This window comes from Podarcis gaigeae, assembly GCF_964106915.1.
Source record: "Podarcis gaigeae genome assembly, chromosome: 2".
NCBI classification, from domain to species: domain Eukaryota; kingdom Metazoa; phylum Chordata; class Lepidosauria; order Squamata; family Lacertidae; genus Podarcis; species Podarcis gaigeae.
The window spans coordinates 43,257,821-43,277,685 of record NC_139679.1 but is presented as its reverse complement, the minus strand read 5'-3'; the positions used below and the strand labels follow the sequence as shown (position 1 = coordinate 43,277,685).

The window sequence follows — 19,865 nt, the reverse complement described above, 5'->3', positions numbered from 1 at the left end:
TAGCATATTTTTAGGATTGTCTCTCTGATCGTTGGATCTGAAAACCCTTTACATGCTACATGCATTAATAGAAAAGCAGTTTTGAGGTTGGGATTTGGAGTGGAGAACCATCTTGGGCTGCATATATTTAATAATCTTGCTTCCTGTAACTTCTCAAATTCCATTTTCAATGGGGTTTAAGGCGCATATTTGCCCTTGCCAGCACGTATCTGGAATTCTTCTTCTAGAAGGAGCAGCAGCTGGAAATGGTGTTTGGAGTGTAGAAATGGCTGGTGAGGAAAGGCCTTCATCACGTAGGAACCTGGAAAGCTACTTCATATCAGCTCAGACTACCGGTCTATTTAGCTTAGTATTGTCTACAGTGAGTCACAGTGACTCTGCACCTTTTCTGGCAGAGGTCTCTTTCATCACCTGCTACTTGATTTTTTTTCATTTTTACAGACGATCCCAGGGTTTGCACCAGAAACCTTTTGTATGCAATGCAAGTGCTGTATCACTGAACTTTGACCCCTCTCCTCTTTACTACCACTTGTTGAAAATGGCTTTTTTCTGAAGCTGTCCCCCCCCCTTGGAGGAAAACAGAGTTTGGGGCCTCTATTAGTGTGGGTCTATATATGTGACATGTAGTTAGCCCCTTCAAATAAAACTGAAATTATTTGTGGTTTTACACATGCCACTAGATTCTGTGTTACATGATTACAGAATATGTTTAGTATCACGTGACTGCTCTTGAATTGGTAAAGCACTGTCATGTTCCGATGCATGCTGCAAATAGAGATGGAAGGCCCCACCATTGATTGATTGTTTATGGGCATAAAATCTCTAATGAGTATAACACCTCTAACACACATATAGAGTATTGCTGCTGGCAAGAGATTCCCATGTGTTGTGGTGAAAAGTACCTGATCTACCCTTGCAAGGGCAAATGCAGGCAGATCAGAATGGGACATCCCACACATGCAAGAGATTTGTATGTCCAAACAAATGTTTAGTGATTAGGTGCAAATAATTCCACCCTGGGAAAGGTAACATGATGGGATGCTTCATGTGGCATCAAAGAGCTTTGTGTTTCTGCAAAATGTTTGCATTCCCCTGCACAGCCATGGTGCTTAGCAGATTTCCAGATGCAATTAACTGTAGAACATAATGCGTTTAATCCTGGAAAGATTCTGAAAAAGGCCACTGAGCCATCTAAATCCCATTTCAAGCTATGGAGCCTTGCGCAAGGTTTCTTCATGTGGCAAACCTGCCCCCAGAGAATTCCACAGAAATAGATGTCTCTCAGCCCATCAGCCTCTGGGAAAGCACAGCAGATGCTTAATAACCCTAAAACACAGTGATTGTTTATTCCAGTATAATTGGGGTTTGAGTATCTGTGCAAGAGACATGTGGCTTTTGATATTATTGTGAGAGACATTCTCAGATTAAAATGCTGCTTTTACGAACATGTCATTTGATCTCTCAGTAATTGCATTTCAATTTGATATATCTTTTGCATACTTGTTAAATCCCTAAAAGGGATGTTTTCTATGTTAATTAGGCTCTAATTAAATGCATATTTGAAAGACATTCTCTCACTTCCAGAAATTTAATATTTTTTTTTTTGGGGGGGGTGTTGTTTAAAGAGGAAGATTCCTCGCTGACAGAGGTGTTATCTTGCACCCATCATTTCAGGATCTTTCTGTGCCACAGACTGTCAAGATGAGATGGATTCTTAGCAGTGGATGCTAAATACAAAACAAAAAGCATTTTTAATAACCTGCAAAGATGTGATCAGTTTAGTGAAAAGCAAATGATAGCACGCCCTTAATAGCTTGGTGATTGTTGAGAAGTTCATTGTCAATTGCAAGATGCTGATCTTTGAAAACATTATTGCAGGCTTTGCTACTATGATGAAAGGCTACTAAGAACTGCCAGTTTATTTTTTAAAAATAAGGCAATAGAAAATTAGCAGTTTGTACCTTGTAATGTATATAAGCCAGTGCAAATATCTTGTTCAACACAGATATGTTGATACATGCAGCTGCTTCTTGATATTTGCACTCAGGGTAAATACTTGTGCTGTTGCACATACATTAAAATGTACATGCTTTTGGTGGCACAGCGATTACTATGTCAAAGAACAAATATGTGAAGTTGCCATGATAGTGATGCTTTTGGCAAAGCAATTTGCCTAGAGAGATGAAAATGTGGGAGAAGCAAACCTTGGCACTTTTTAAAACATCAGTTTGTTGTCATAAAACATTGATGATTTTTTTTTAAAAAAGAGTACACATCCAGACATTTCTGTTGTGTACCAAATGCAGGACAGGAGGGGGCAAATAAAAGGAGCCAAGAACTTATTATTACCATCTGGGACACTGCCTTCTTGCATAGTCCTCCCAAAAGCAAATCCTATTCTAGTGAGCACCACTTCCTTTTAACCCTACTCTTTCTTTTCTTAACAATTTGTCCTGGTCTTCCCAGCCAGGGATTATTCACACAATATGGGCACCTTAGCCAGTATTGTCCCCCTTAGCCCAAGACTATGTTTCAGACCATAATCACAATGCAAGAGGAATCATGACTGTTGCTTACTGTTGAATGCCATAAGTTCAGTGATTTGAAGAAAGGACTTGTTTATGCCTTGTTGCACTGTGCAAAAGAAATTGTGGCATTCATTTGGATGATTTTCCTCTGTCCATCTACATAAACCTCTAATTTGCCTGTGGCGCCTTACCTTGACATCAAGCTGCTTTCTGTTCCTATTGTCCATGTGTAAGATTCAGCATGTTTGAGCGATGACTAGTAAGAAGCTTGTATTGTACAATTTCCAATTTCACTTTGGACAAAGTGTTACCTTTCTGCGACAAAGGCTTCAGTTTGATGAATGTTTCTCAGGCCAAACTAGCCCTTCGTTCTAGCTTAGCAGTCTTGATCACTTGGTTTTGTGCAATATTTGCACAGGTTAATCTCTCATGTATTCAGCTGACTAGCTTTGAATTCAAATATTCATTGCACGGCTTCAGACAACAGGTTGTTGACCGTCTGGGTAATAAGCATGCATATAGATGTCCAAATACCAAAGCGTGTAACTTGGTCATCTTCTTACCAAAAAAATAGGGTTGCATTCCACGCCTTTGAGAGAAAGCTGCTTGACAGTTCTGATCGATATCTTCTAGAGCCCCTATAAATGGTTTGCCACAACACACAATGGCTTTCTTCTTGTGAGTGACTCCTCATTGTTTCTGATAAGCCAAAAAATGGTTCAGGGGCCAAGGATAAATAGATCAATATCTTGGATGAATTATGATCTGCACCGTAGAACCATTACACATTAAAAAATACAACTGTGCTGCCAAAAGTGTTTTATTGACTAATTTTAGTGGGCTTTTCATCTCAGTTTTTCAGTCTTTATCCTACCCTTTGGTCTTTATCCAATGCTACAGGCTGCTTCACTTTTTTTTGCAGATGCAAACAAAAATCATTTCCCCCCCCTGAGAAACATGCATGCCACACTCTCCTGGGAGCCAAAACTGGTTGCATTTAAGACTGCTGCCCAATATTGGGTCTAAATATGATGCTGATTGTGGAGCCTCTGTCAAAAAACAGCAGCTCTGCATAGAGTTCCCCTTCTCTTCTTTCCTTAGCATCCAGTAAGGAAAATGTATGATATGAAATCATTGCATTGTATATTTCAGTATATGCCAGTACTGCAAATTCCCTCTTCCAGTCCAAGTATTGTTTAAATATGTCCCACATCCCTGCATTCCATTAGAGATGTGGCATCTTAAACTGTCAGCAGAAGTGACTTGTGTGTCTTCCCTCTTTGTTTTCTCTCTACCATGATAATGTCCCTTTTGCTTCATCTCCTAAGGATTGCAGTTTGAGGGTGGTATTAAAAAACAACAACAAAACCATACATATTCCAATCAGTGCAAAAATTTCCACTAGCACCACATAACTTCCTCTCCTCCTCTCCCAAGTGTGTGTTCTGCACCCTACCCAAATCTGCTCCAGAGGGTTGGGGGAAACTCATAGAACTGGTTTAGGGGGCCATTCAGGGGGAGGAGAAGGTGGAGGTTCCAGTGCACAAGTAGAAATCCTTACGCTGGTAGGTTGTGTTATTCAGCGTTAGCTTGGATACAACTCTGGATGAGACATTTTATTCTTCTTTCTTTTCCCATATTCAGTCACTCCTAACTTAAACCAAGGATGTACTTAAACTCCAGATGTTGCTGGTCTATAACTGCTGAACATTGGCCAAGGTTCAGCTGTTGGGAGATGGAGTCTAACAATATCTAGACGGCTGTAGGTTTCTTATTCCTGTTTTAGGTTCTGCCTATCATTTTTTCTCTTTTTGCCTTGGCAGTCTGCTAAACCTCAGCCATTGCAATCCTTTCATCAGCCTTTCTTCATTCTCTTGTTTCTGTAAATAATTGTAAGGCGGCACACCACTTTCACCACATACCTGTACAGGCACCAGGGGTATGGTTCCTCATCAAAGGGAGTCACCACTTTCTAGCTGCCTTACAGTTCATATTCTGGATTAGTATCACAGTGTTGGAAAGAACACTTTTGAAAACTCTGAGCCTTTGTTTCCTCACAGCTGTTCTTGAGAAGCCGCTGGATAAAAAGGCAGGAAGGAATTACGGCCCTCCTGGCACCAAGAAGCTTATCTACTTCATCGATGACATGAATATGCCTGAAGTAGACACTTATGGAACAGTCCAGCCTCATACACTGATTCGGCAACATCTGGACTATGGGCACTGGTAAAATAGGGATAGATCTGTCTATTTATAGTCCTTGTCACTTCGGCATGTGTTTAGCCATAATTCTGTTCTGTTTCCCTATCACTTTCAGACCCTCTTAAAGACATATGTTATATGTGTATTTTCTCTCAAGTTTGCCTTTGGGCTAATTTATTAGTATTTATTTGCTGAATTTCTATCCCACTCATCATGCTCTAGAGCAGGGGTCGGCAAGGTTTTACCTGCCTGGGCCGGTCAAGTCCTGCAGAGATCTTTCTGTGGGCTGGATTGTGTGCACTTGTGAGCACGATTTCTGGCGTCTGGGCATGCGCAGACGTGATTTCCGGCACCGCAGAAGCAAGTCCCTACACTGCGGCAGCTTAGCGCAACACACAGGGATTCGCCAAGTGGGTGGCTCAGTTTGGGGGCAGCTTGTGAGCTGGTTAAACTGCCTCCATGGGCCGCTTGTGGCCCATGGGCCGCAGGTTGCTGACCCCTGTCCTAGAGCATTGCCTGTAAATACAGTAATGGAAGTGTGATACTCTCCCTGATATAGAGTCCCTGCTGTGCTAGATGTTATGCAGACATATGCGAATCCTAGCCATATTCCCCAATATTGTGCAACCTCTGTTGGAATATTAATTGAAAGCAGCTGGGATACAGCAGGTGCCCAGTGCACATCTGACATGCTGCTTGAGACTTGGCAAAGTCCGGCAGGCACACTGCTGTTTGTTTGTCACTAATAGGATGTGATTAGGGTGATGCATTCTTTTCTTTTTTCTTCTTCTGGCAAAGGTATGACAGAAACAAGCTGTCCCTGAAGGAGATCATGAATGTGCAGTACGTGTCGTGCATGAATCCCACAGCAGGCAGCTTCACTATCAACCCACGCTTGCAGGTATTGCTTGTTCACCTGGCAAGGAGAAAGCCGCTGTTGGGTTCACTCAGTCTTTGGAAGGATTAACACTCTCATTTGTTTGCAAGCTATGCTAGATGGTCTCCATTTGAAGACAAACTTTAAGAAAAGAAAACTTTGAAGTAAAACTTAGCAATGTTTTCTGGATATGAGAAGAAAGTGGGGTGTAAGATGTACTGAACTTAAAAGGTAAAGGGACCCCTGACCGTTAAGTCCAGTCACGGACAACTCTGGGGTTGCGGTGCTCATCTCGCTTTATTGGCCGAAGGAGCCTGCGTACAGCTTCCGGGTCATGTGGCCAGCATGACTAAGCCACTTTTGGCAAACCAGAGCAGCACACAGAAACGCCGTTTACCTTCCCGCCGGAACGGTACCACTTTATCTACTTGCACTTTGACGTGCTTTTGAACTGCTAGGTTGGCAGGAGCAGGGACCGAGCAACAGGAGCTCACCCCGTCGCGGGGACTCGAACTGCTGACCTTCTGATCAGCTTTATTTTATTATTAGTACCAACTTCCCTGTGTAGAGCCCATTCATTCCCCTGTCAGTGCTTTGCTGTTTTTAAACATCATAAAATCTCTATATTGCATCTCCTGTGTTGGAATCTGATTTCATAATACAGTTCCAATATAATTATATTTCAGGACCAAGGACAGTGAACATCATTGTTTCTTTTTCACTGGCTTCTAATTTCTTTTTCTACTTTCTAACATATACTTCAGCAAGCATTTTCATCCAGCCCATATCCCTGATTAAAAAGCCCATATCGAAAGGGCTGGAGCTTTTTGGGTATGAAGATTCTTGTTGAATTCACAGATGAAATTGGTGTTTTGCCATGTAAACACTAGGAAGCCAAGTGATAGGTTGCAGTGGGTGTCCTGTTGTAGTGGGATTATATGCTAATTGCTTGGCAAATATCCTTTACAAGAAGAATCACAGGACCCTTCTAACCTGTTTGTTACTTTGGTAATTTAAAAGTGTGACTTTGATTTTTTTTATTTTAAGGAGAGGGATAAGGCACCTGAAAACTGGCATAGTTCAGTGCCTCTTGTATTAGCTGGAAAATTCCTTGTTCAGAGACCAAGTTGGTCTATGGCAAAAGCCACTGTCTTGCAACCACAGCCTTCCCTATTCTTAAGTAGCAACACAGGAGGAATATACTTAGATATCTTGCAGAGTTGTTTGGATTTCTGTAATAATGGATAGGGGCAGATTTCAACATTCTTAAAGCAGTACTTTATTTATTAGTACAAGTGCTGCTACTGTTTTAAGTGTCACGTCAAATGCTTTGCCCTCTTGTAGTAAAGGACCCCTGGATGGTTAAGTCCAGTCAAAGGCGACTATGGGGTGCGGTGCTCATCTCGCTTTTCAGGCCGAGGGAGCCGGCATTTGTCCACAGACAGCTTTCTGGGTCATGTGGCCAGCATGACTAAACTGCTTCTGGCGCAACGGGACACTGTGATGGAAGCCAGAGTGCACAGAAATGCCATTTACCTTCCCACTGCAGCGGTACCTATTTATCTATGTGCAGTGGTGTGCTTTTGAACTGCTAGGTTGGCAGAAGCTGGGACAGAGCAACAGGAGCTCATCCTGTCACATAGATTCAAACTGCCGACCTTCCGATCAGCAAGCCCAAGAGGCTCAGTGGTGTAGACCACAACACCACCCATGTCCTTTGTAGTAGTAGTAGTTTTGTAGCAGGAAGTTAGCTTAGAATTATCTAGTGATGCCATTATTTCCCTGGTAGGCAGATTTCTCAGTGTCCAACATCTGGGAGTTAGGAAGAATGAGGTGTGCAATATAGGTCAAGCACTGCTCTACATGTGGCCTTGGGCCTATGATCCAGCATCACCATCTCTATCCATGTTTTATTTATGAGTTTCACTTGAGTACTTGTCTGTGGCCCACTGGGTGTGATTGATGATTCTTCCCTTTGTATGAAAACTCTCAGGCATTTGCTATTATCAGGTCAAGGGAAAAGTTGCGCCAGTGAAAGTGATTCTGCCCAAACCCATCCTATTTCTGTTACATGCAATACCTACTAGTCTGTATTGTGTTTTCCTTTATGCAGCGCCACTTCAGTGTGTTTGCTCTCTCATTCCCTGGGTCAGATGCTCTGTCCACGATTTACAGCACCATCCTAACTCAGCACCTGAAGCGGGGGAACTTCTCTGTGGCTTTACAGAAATCATCACAGCAGTTAATAAGTCTGGCTCTTGCCCTGCACGTGAAAGTGGCGGCAACATTCCTGCCAACAGCTATCAAATTTCATTACAACTTCAACCTGAGAGATTTGTCCAATGTCTTCCAAGTAAGTAGCTCTTCCAGTTGGGAGCTGTGTGCTCTCTTAGCTAAATTAAACTTTGAAATTAGAAATGAAAAGGAGTGATGCTGATGCTGTATAGAACCATGACATGCCATAGCATGGTAATATGTAATGTATGCCCGATGCAGTGGCCATGAGATATTGTTTGTCTTTCCTAGGATTAAATGGGATACACAGTGGTCAAAGGGGTCTTGTTTAGAGGCCCATGGTGACACTTCACTCACTGGAGACTGTCAAGTGGATTTTGCTCACATAAACACAGACAGACTGTTTTGGTTATATGCCGCACAGTTATGCTTTATTCCAACTTTTCAGTCCTGCAGTTGCCTTATACATTGTTCGATCCTTTCCTGAGAATGCTGGAAACTGCACTTTGCTTTCTGTGTTGTTGTCATGTTGCAGAGACTGTAAACTAGAAGGCTTTAAAAAAAAATAATCAACAATAAATGTGCTTGTGTCATAAGAAGCTCTGATTGTCTTTCTACCTAGTTGCATTAAGTGGCTTTCATTTTCATTCTGGAAAGAACATAATGCTAAAATTGGTTTGAGGCTATCGCTTCCTGTTTTGCAATTTGCTTGGCATTAGACACCAGAAACTCCCTTTTAACTGCTAATGTTGATGCAAATGCAAAAATGTAGTGGCCCTTTAACATCTCCTTTATCTTAGGAAAGAAATCAAGTGGTTCAGTGTTTAATGGCTTTCAGTATTGAGGACACTTGAGGGTTGCTCTTACAACAGCTGTTTTTCAGGTTACTTGAGATGTTCACAATTCAAGTGCATCTTACACAAAATGCATGCAAATCCAAGCACTGATAGTCAGCAGCCTGCTCAGTTCAAGCACCCTGTGGCATTTTTTTTGCATATCTGTTGCTTCATAGTACATTAGCCCATGAGTAAACTGACTTCCTTTTGTGCTCTATCCCAGAAATACATTTGTTCATTATTTTCTCATATTTCTGTATTAATTAATCGCTACATCCATATATCTCTCATACAGCACCAGCTCTGTGGATGGCTACAAACCGATTAAGGCAGATCAGAATTTAAACAATAATTACTTTGAATAATTACCTCCAAGTTATGCTTATTTCCTGTATGAAAAGGGTTTGCTGGATTTTATTGCAAAAAGTCCCAGGCACGTTTTGTGTGAAGTAATCAAAGGGCCACTGTGTATTTATTACTATCGGCAAGAGCTGAAAGATGGTTTGTGTGTGAGCAAAGTTGGTTGCATAAGGTTCCTCCTTCTCCTTGAAACCATCCCCAATCTGATAAAATAGCCAGACTTAGTTACTTTAGTTGACAAGTTTCAAATTACCAGGAACAGAAATCACTGAGAGTATAAAGGAAACCTTCCAGATGGGTGTTGCATTTTGCACACCTGATTGTCAGCAGTATATATATGTGTGAGAGAGAAAAAAGGAGAGAGAAAATTAATGTTTCTTTGTAAAAGCAAAGAATTGAGAAAGTTTATTATAGAACTTGGCTGCTGCCATTCTCGTGTCCTCTTGGCCCTGTTGAAGTCAGTGAGACTTCCCCATATATAATCTGCTCCTGGCAGATTTTTGACACGTATAAAATAACAGTCCTTGGGTAATTTATAAAGTGAGAGTGAAATATATGGATGCTCTTGCTTTCTGTGACTCTTGTGTACTTGATATGGTTGTTTTTAAATTTTGCTACAAAACTGCTCCTGCTTTGCCTATGACATCTAAGATGAAAGAAACTTGGTATGGTGAAATCCATGGTACAGGTGTGTGGTCTGATATCTCAGCTTATCTGAAATAGAAGACTGTGCTGAATTGAGACCTTTGTCATATGCACACTGTATTATGCATCTGTCCAGATTGCTCACTTGGATGATACAATGGAAATCAGTGCAAGGCAAGCTTGTAAGCATGTTGTTGCTGTAAAACAATCCCTCCCCCCCTTTTCTTCTCTCGAATGATGTAGTAGCACAGGTATATTTATGTAACTTCTATACCATTTCCTGTTTAAAAAAATAAAGAAAACAATGTGTGACAATGGCAGTGTAAATGATTAAAACAAGGCCAAGCAGCAGCAGCAGCAGCAACAACTGAGCATAAGCATAAGAAATAACAATATAGACCACAGTTTGCACCAGTCATTAAACAGTTTGAGGATACTGGATGGTTGTCTTTAGATATTTCAGAGTAAAAAAGACAGAGCAGGGCACTTGGCCTTAGAAGCACAGTGTATCATCGTGGTGCTGTGTCAGGGAGCTGCCATCAGCTCAGAGGCGAGAGGTGAAAGGGCAGTTGTGTCACAGGGAGCCTCCGAAGATCTTACGAAGTAGTTCTTCCTCTTGCGAGGAGGGAAGCCACACCTCCAGTGGGGAGGGGGTGCAAGGATCAGAAGATGCTAGGGAGAGCCTGAGCAAAGCGGAGGGGAGGCAAGTCCCCCTTTGCCAGCGCCCGTTCTGCGCAGTAGTCTTCGGCGCAGAGAGGGGAGGAGAAAGTTGGGGGTCACACGGCTGTTATTCTGGGGATGGTATAAGGACTGCCCACTCCCAGATTCTGCTAGCAACTGAGCAGACATGGACTTGTGACACTCTGCACTGTAAATAGATTGTACGGATAATAAAGCCTAGAAAAGCCAGGTTGGAGTCTTGCCTGTTTGCTCCCGAGCAACCACATCAGCACCTGACATGCAGCAACAGAGAAAGCCCTGTTCCATGAGCACAGAAGCTCATGTGGGTGTCTTAGCAGTTGTGGGAGGTCCATACAAGAGAAGGTGTTGCTTGAGGAATACAGGCCATATGGAGCTGTAAAGGTCATTGCTGCTGTGAGGGAGTGCCCTACGGTTAACAGCTATGTGATATTTTAAAGCTGTTTAATCTGCCATGTTTTTCCCTTTCTTATGATGACCTCTTAAAAAAAAAACTTGGCTACTGTATTCTGCACCAGCTGAAGGTTTGGAAAATTTTTTTAAAGGTCTTAACATCAATGGGGTGAAGGCGGAAGCTCTTGCTTCCAGCAGATTTGACAGCCCAAATCCACGCTATGTGGTTCTCTTTTGTTTAAAAACGTGGGATCCATATTGAGGCATCTCTGCTCTGCAGAAGTAAAAAACTTCAGCACTATCTTTGCTCTTTGATGTTGCTCCAAAGCACGGTGGAAGTGCAAAAATATTTCTTACTGTGCATAATTACCATATTACCCAGCTTCACTGCTCAAATTGTATTGCTCCCCGGACTAATTGTTATTATACCACTCGCTAAGCTATTGCTCTCTGGTGAAGCCTTATCCCAGCTGTATCTCTTAATCAGTTTCTCTAGTTCACGCCTGGAGAGGATGTGCAGTGGAATGTTAATGCCCTGGAAGCTCACTTAAGTGAGATTGCGACTCTGGACAACTTTTCTTTGGCCAGGCTGAAAAAGTCTGTGAAAGGAACAAAACCACTGAATAGTACAATGGCAGCTTGGCCATATCATGCTATATTCAGATCACCAGTCCTACAAGTGGAAGCAAGCACAATAACTTTCACTAGTGCACTGAATCAAGATGGTGGTGACTTCACCTGGTTTTGGGTGTGATGGGTCTAGAAGAAGAAGAAGAGTTTGGATTTGATATCCCACCTTTCACTCCCTTTAAGGAGTTTCAAAACGGCTAACATTCTCCTTTCCCTTCCTCCCCCACAACAAACACTCTGTGAGGTGAGTGGGGCTGAGAGACTTCAGAGAAGTGTGACTAGCCCAAGGTCACCCAGCAGCTGCATGTGGAGGAGTGGAGACGCGAACCCAGTTCCCCAGATTACAAGACTACCGCTCCTAACCACTACACCACACTGGCTCTCCAGTCTAAACCTACTTCCAGTCTAAACCTACAAATTGCACCGTCCATTTAAAATTCACAATATTTGTTTGGTTTCTAAAGAATAATAATACCCGGGTAGGACTGGTTACTCCCTGCGTGTAGCATAGATTGGAATGACCTATTCTAAAATTGGGCAGGGTTTTTTAAAGGGATTTTGTTGAGAGCAGTAAAGGTTTATCTTGGTTGATAGGATTTGGTTTGCAATAAAAATATCTCTGGAAAGGAGTAGAAGGCACGGAGTGTAGAATTTGTTATTGGTTTCTTTGGGAATTTGTATCGTGTTCAGGATGTAGTGAAACAAAGCTTTGCCGAGCTTAGCTCCAAAGCGTACTTAAAGAACAGAGTACCACTGAACATACTGAGAGTGTCTTTCCCTTACAGCTGATCCCAAAATAATTTGGATTAGGGCAAATGTTTCAGGTCACAGGGAGCAGTTTTGTGGCACCTCTTTTAAGAAATAGAATACTGGCTATAGTTGTAGATTTGTTAAGAAAATGTTATCTGTTCTTCACTAGATATTTTTATTCTTGCCATTCATATCTGTGTTGAGTGTGTGGCACACTATGGACATTAAATTGGTTTGTTACAGACTAAAAAAGGATGTGGTCTGTCCTCAAGGAAATCTAATCATTCTTGTTATTTTCAAGGATTGTTGTTGCTACGACATTCATATATATATATATAGAGAGAGAGAGAGAGAGTGTGTGTAAGGCTGCTAGGCTGTTGTTTTTAACCACACATTTTAGTTGAAGGAATGCATGTCCATTTGTGCTCAAACTTCAAAATGTGGAATAGCTGGAAGAAGCAAGGCGTTTTCAATTACTTTTAAGTGCATCTTAGAATTTCTGAATAACTCAGTAGAGGTTTTCTTTTAAATTTAATGTCACCAGACCCATAGATATTGCTAATGGACTTCGTTAAAAAGGATTTCTATTTGAAAGAGACACTTCCATATGCATTTTTAGAAGGTGTCATAAACATGCCACAATTACCTAGCAGAAATTAATGTTTTCTTGAGGCAATATCTGCCTGATTAAAGTCAGTTTTTTAAAAAACCATCCAGTTTTATTCCCAGGCTGCTTTTGTCCTGCAGAAATGTGAATAGCATTGTCTGCAGGAAATGGTTGCGTATGAGGTAGTGTGTGTGGCCTGCATTTTTGTTGTCTGCTACAAGTTAAATCAGGACAGCACTGGGAGGTTCCGGAACAATGAATACAATTAATTGCAACTTTATTCTTTTGTTATAATCCTAATTGGTGTACCAAGTTAGTGGGCGTGAATCCCACTAAAATCAGAGGTTGTATCTGTGCATAATTCAGGATAGGACTAGGTTTGGGGTGGATCTAATAGAATACGGCCAATCTTCTCTTCTGCAAAGCTTAAGGTTTTGAAATGGGCTATTCTTCTTGAGGGAACAACATTCTCTCTCTCTTTTTATTTTGTTCTCATTACAAGTTGCTCCTCAGGGGCAACTTGAGCTAGAGTATGCATACAAGATCACTTCATGTGGGCTTATTACCCCTTAGCACACTTAAGTTAAAATGCATTTTGTTTTTGTGATAAGAAGGGTCAAATGATTGGGGTTGCTTTCAGATTGTTGCTATTTAGCAGGTTACAATGAACAAATTCAGGTTGCATAATAAAAGTGGATTTGGTGCAATTGCCCAACAAACTTACCACCTCCCTGGAGGTTTTGCGGTAAGGAAAGTGATGGGAAAACACACTAGAAAGTGCGGGATAATAATTGCTTGAATCAACATTATATAACTTCACTGCAAACAAATCGGGATGAAGGCTCAGTAAATAGGTTGTCTCGCAGCATTCAGAGTCATGCCCCCTCACTCTTTCACTGTCTGTAGAACAGCAAGTCTAATTGATCAAGAAAGATGGCAGTGGCATGGGGAAGTATTTGTTCCTTTTAGCACACAGATCTTGTGCATATGTTGCTTTGTGATTTTAGTTGTGAGTAGGCTAGCATCCACAGAACTCAGCCTGAAATGCTAGGAAGGGGTTGCGAGGTAGCCTGTGTCGTGCAAAACAAGAACCTCATTGCATGGAATAAAGTGGGACTGACACTTTCCCAAACATGGCAATTGCACAAGCTGCCATTTGAATCTCTCACTTTGCTTTCACAGCTAGACCTGCAGCTCTGCATCCGTGCCAAAAATGATCTGTGTGTCATATGCATCTCTTTGCTTCCAGGGTATTCTGTTTTCAACTCCTGAGTGTTTGAAGGCTCCCCATGACTTAGTAAAGCTGTACTTGCATGAATCCAGTCGTGTTTACCGGGATAAGATGGTTGATGAAAAGGACTTTGTCCTCTTTGATAAACTGCAGACAGAGACGGTGAAGAAGTTCTATGATGTAAGTGATGCAGGCCCATTTCAGTTGCTTACCTGAAGCAAAAGTCAAACGTAGAGTGATGAAGAGGGTGGTATGCCTGTTTTCTCCTCCATCGTGGGAACAGAATCTTTGACCTGGATAAGCATCATGTTATTTGAGTGTCTCTGTGTCCAAGTAACCATCACCCAGAATGGACCATTACACCGAAATGTAAAAGGGAGGTGAACTGTGCTGTGTCTGAAAGCAGGGGCTGGGGTGAGAGCCTGATCATAAGCATACAATTTTTATTTTTTTATTTCCCCCCCTCCTCAACAGACAACAGATCATGCATTTCTATTTGCTTGTTTGTTTTTTGTTTTGCTGGATTTGGATGGGCTTCATCTTTTCTGAAACCGAACATTGTGTTTCTTTGTTCTTTCTCATTAGGAAATAGAGGACACCCTGGAACAGGCTAGGAAGATGAACATGTTTTGCCATTTTGTAAAAGGCATTGGAGAGCCCAAGTACATGCCTGTTCAGAGCTGGGAATCACTGAATCAGATTCTGGTGGAAGCCTTAGAGAATCACAACGAGGTCAACTCTACCATGAACCTGGTGCTCTTTGAAGATGCCATGTGCCATGTGTAAGGGGGATGTTTTGTTTGGAGTGCTTCTGAGCTTTCTCTCGCTTGGGGATGGGCATGGTGGTGTGTCTGCAAACCCACCTCAAAGTGGTGGGGAGACGGGTGGACAAAGGCTTTTGAAAAACAATATTCAAGTTCTTTGTTTGGACAATGGATACTAAAATGTTATTGCTTGTCAATCTGGGGCTTCAGGAAGGCCACATTATATAAACAGCAGGATAAGAAAAAGACACTTATAAATATATTTGTTGAGGATGGTTTGATACATGCAGTGAGTGGTTTTCCAGTTGCCTATGGGCTTTGATTTTAGTTGTTTGAGAAGCAAGGATGCTGAGACTGCCCCAAATGCATGTTCTTCAGAACGCCAGATCACACACAAACCCCATCTCTCCCAGCTGTTACAAAATGATATTTCTTTCATTAGAAAGGGGCGGGAGGGGCAGTCTAACTGTTTCTGCAACTCCAGGCAACAAATTCAATCACTGTCACAAAAGCGAACAATGCATACAAAACTTGCTGCTCGCCTCCTTTGTGTGCTGGGGAGTGTAGCGTCCTTTTATTTCCCGCACCAGAGGGCCTTGATGTTTAATACAATCGTAGTGGCTCTGCATGCTACAGTGCTTTTATTCCATTTGGTTACTAGAGAGCATTTTATCTTGAGTAGTTTCGTGCCGACCAGGCTGTACCAGGACCTGGTGTTCAGTGCACAAAGGCAGGCACCCGCAGTGATGTGGTGTGTCATGCTTGTAAAAGGAAAGCTGCCACATTTGCTCACAGAGCCTCCCTGCATGTTACAGACAGGTGCCAGACCCATCCTGTTCCCCCCACCCCGGTTGTAGCCTGGCTTTAGATGTCAGTGAAGGGTTCTTGTTCTTCCTTGAAGAGCAGAAAGTTGTGACTGAGGTCAGAGTCACGTGACCCCTTTCACGGGAATCCGCCTAGAGTGGCTGGGGAAACCCACCCAGATGGGCGGGGTACAAATAATAAATTATTATTATTATTATCTTTTAGCCTTGGCAAAAAAAAAAAAGGTAGCAGAAGCTACTGGTACTTGCACAAATGAACCATATAAAATGATGAATTTGCCATCTCATGCTGCATGCTATTAGCTGCTTCTTTTTGCATTGAATGGCAGAAGGCATAGGCCACATGACCGGCTTCCTAACAGATGAAATGTTGCTTGGATTGAAGAAGGTGACCACAAAATCGGCTAAGTGATTTGGCCCCTGCTTCTTATTCCAGGTCCTGGACAGCTGGAAAAGTCTTCTCCTGTAAACTTGCCCACAAAAGATTTGCAGATCAGACCCTTGTTATATTATGGCTCCCTCGTCATGAGAAGTTATTCATTTATTTAGAGTGGTCTGTGGGGACCCAATGCTGGTCCTTTTTGATGGCTGCTCCAGGCCTCTGACATTCCTTGTCTAAGGAGACCAGTCAAAATCCATTCCTGCAAAAGTTTTCAAGAGAAATAAAGATCATTGTTAGCCGCTTTGAAAATAGGCTTTTAATATGAATGCCTTTCTTTAAATCTCCAACACCTTCTTGTTCTTACTGTATTTGATTTTATTTCCTTTTCTGTAGAGAGCACAATCTATTTTATGATATTTGGCTTTATTGCTTGCATTTGTTGCTTTTGTTTTTGCATATCACCTCTCATATAAATGCAGCCTTGAGTGCCTTGGCAGATAGCTGGGTTATAAATAAACACCTCCTTTACCCTTAGCAGGTATGAATTGAACGTTAGACATACAAGAAGTGAAGTTAGGTTTTAATAGCTGAATCAGTAGCTCAGAAGCTGAAATCCATCTTCACTAACCACTAAAGGGTTTTGAGCCCTTCCTTTGCAAGCTCATAACTTTAATAATTGCTGGGCTTTGTCAAGGTTTGTTCACGTCTCCAGACAAAACAAATGGCTTTGTATGCAGGCAGCCAGACATCATCGGTGCCATGCACTACAAGAATGACGGTGTAATCCAAATGAATGAAAGTGATGATTTCTTTGTGATATTTACTGGTACGTTTACTATGTACCAAGGAGTTGTAGTGACAATAAGGCAGCAAAATGCAAGGACAGTGTAGAGAACAATGTCCTTCAAGGTCAGATTGTACTTCATGGGCCACATCACATCATACTTAGAATGTACCAATACAGCAACATACCTACATGCCTATGAACAAATGTAGCTCCTTATTCTGTCACCCAGTGATTTGGATTGCATGCACAAGCCTGGTCTCATATACTCCCCTCTCCTCCTCCAGTGTGGCTAAGAGGAGGTGCAAATGGAAAGCTTTGCTTCTATTTTCAGTTAATCATGGATTATTATGGTGTTCAAACCCTAAACTATTATAGTCCAGAGACATTTGCCTGAATGGCAATGATTTGCTTGCAAGGGGATAGAGCTAATACGTTCTCTTCTTGCGCCTAGGAGAAAACTCCTAGATGGGTTAGTACCTGTTTGAGATTGGTGGGTAGTTCCTACCTCTCAGGAAGTATCTCTTCTGTGCTGTCTTCCTGCTGGTTCCAGAACCATGATAAGTTCATTAAGCAAGAACTCTGGTTTCATTAAGTTTCAGATTCCACAAGATATGTAAATCAAAGGCACTGGCAATTGAACTGCTTATTAGCATACTAGATTACATAGATTGTTATAGTTGTGTTTCCAAAAAATGCAGTTAGGTTCAGTCCATGCTGGAGAGGTGCAAAGGCATATAAATCCCATTTAAGAGGCAGAAAAAGTGATGAAAGAGGACTCAGAATGCTACTAATTGGGTATAGATTTACTGGTGTTTCTATTCAGGTGTCATAATGGGTTGAAATTTTGAACCTAGTTCTGAGTATAACAGGAGATACCCCTAATGCCATATACTGAAATGTACCACAGAGGAAACACGCTATAATACAAAGTGGTTGTGTACCATCCTATTTAGTTGCCGTATCAATCGTATCCTGGAATCTCCCAGAGGTAATGCGCTACTGGTTGGTGTGGGAGGAAGTGGCAAGCAGAGCCTGACGAGATTGGCAGCTTTCATTAGCTCACTGGAGGTCTTCCAAATCACCTTGAGGAAAGGCTATGGGATTCCTGACCTGAAGGTGAGCAGCTCATAAAAGTGGGGGTGAAAATAAACTTAAGTTTATCTGTTAGCTTAGAATAACTCTGTTTAGAATTTAATGTGTTTTAAATTGCTCTGTGCAAAAGAAACACTTATGCTGAAAGCCCTGTTTCACAAGGAGATGTTCTTGCACAGGGCTTTGGCTGATGGGACTCATTAGTTGAATCCCACCCAGTGATATAACTTCAGTAGTTTCAAGACAATGAGTTCATCCAAAGTTACATAAAGGTCCACACAACAGCGCTGCCTCAGAATGCATGTGAGGAGTTTTAGTTTGAAAGTGTTCCTAAATTGAGTTCTCCCGGCCTATTCCTAACCTAATCAGGTCCCTAGGCTGGAAACCTTCCATTTGTAGAGAGCTTTTAATTTCAGTGTACATTTAAATAAGCACTCACCCCATACTTACTTTCTGTGGTGGTATAATCTCATGGGCAGAACTACAAATCGTTGCTGAACATTTGAATCTGTTTTAAGAAAGATCAGTCATTAAGGAAAGTTCATCACAGGCTGGCAGATGGAATGACAAGAGAATTTTAATTATACATTTATTTTTTTCTTTAAATACCAGTGTTGAAGAGGAGTGTATAAGGAAGATGTGAATATTCAGAGTAGTGGTGTTGTCCAGTTATTGATCTTCTAATAAAGCTTTGCAAGGAGATTTTAATGACTATTGTGACTCAGACAATAATGCTGAGCTTTGATATTATGCATCTTGGGATAGAATGTGAGGTTATAAATTTCCTTCCCACAGTTTCATGTGTGTACAACAATACTCAGTAGGATCTGCAATGTGGTTAAAAATGTATGCAATTTATTCTGCAGGCATACCAGCATATTTGGTTGAATTCTGAATTTAGTCATCAGCATGGTTGGAATTTCACCTCATAGCAGATAGCCGAATTTTTGGTGCTTCGATATACATGCCTTTTCCTTTCTTGTATCTGCAGGCAGACCTGGCAGCACAGTACATAACAGCAGGTCTAAAGAATGTTGGTACCGTCTTCCTCATGACGGACGCTCAAGTGGCCGATGAGAGGTTTTTAGTTTTGGTAAATGACTTGCTTGCTTCAGGTATGGATCTTGGCAATTTGAATATCTAGGCAGACAAACCAAGAGCTTCTCAAAAATTGTGAAATGTTTTCCAGAGAACACACATAAATCAGATCCAACTGTTGGTTGGCTTGTGATATTGCTGTTGTGATATGTTTGTTTTGTTGTGATTTTAATTGTTGTAAGTTGCCTGATGTAGAATCCTAGAACTGGAGAATTGGAAGGTACCCAGAGGTCATCTTGTCCAGCCCCTGCAATGCAGGAATCTCAACTAAAGCATCCATGACAGATGGCCATCCAACGTCTGCTTAACCCCCACCCCCACCCCCAGTGAAGGAGAGTCTACAACCTCCCAAGGAATCCATTGCACTGTCAAATAGCTCTTACTATCAGAAGGTTCTTTCTGATGTTTAATAGGACTATGAATGTTTTAGAAAGATAAAAAGATACACAGGCCTGGTTCTCACATGATGCTAAAATATGTGTCCTCTCTGGCACAGCCATGAGGAAGATTATTCATTATGTCTGAATCCGGACAAAGAGTGGTTAGTTTGGCAAAATGGCCAACCTCAGACTGTGATTTATGATCCCGGCTTGATTCCCTCATGCACAAAAGTTCTTGATTCAGGTGAAATGAGTGATTGGGTTAGCTGGTAATGGAAGCGAAGGGCCCCACTCTTTACCATGTGGCCACACCAGAGAGCTCATGAGCCCAAAGTGCTCTTCTCCATAATGTCAGAATACAAACATAGCCTCTTTGGTGCCTATAGGTGTAGTGGTAACTTTGGATGTTTCCGCCTTGGCTGCAAGAAACGATTTACATCCGGGATGTGGAATGATGACAAATGGCTCTTTCTGTAATGCTGATTTTCAGTTTGCACCTCACTGTTTCTTCTGTTCCTTTGCTTTATTTCTTTATCTTGGGAGAT

The 19,865-nt window shown here is 41.8% G+C and overlaps 1 protein-coding gene across 1 annotated transcript in view; it reads left to right on the top strand.

The window, feature by feature from the left end:
• Positions 1–19,865, top strand: part of DNAH9 (dynein axonemal heavy chain 9) — a 192,836-nt gene that overhangs the window by 81,524 nt on the left and 91,447 nt on the right. Inside the window, exons 39-45 of the mRNA XM_083725741.1 lie at positions 4,589–4,754; positions 5,529–5,631; positions 7,721–7,960; positions 14,012–14,173; positions 14,579–14,775; positions 17,704–17,866; positions 18,834–18,957. Of these exons, the coding sequence (XP_083581867.1) occupies positions 4,589–4,754; positions 5,529–5,631; positions 7,721–7,960; positions 14,012–14,173; positions 14,579–14,775; positions 17,704–17,866; positions 18,834–18,957 (1,155 nt within the window). The remainder of the gene's footprint in view (positions 1–4,588; positions 4,755–5,528; positions 5,632–7,720; positions 7,961–14,011; positions 14,174–14,578; positions 14,776–17,703; positions 17,867–18,833; positions 18,958–19,865) is intronic.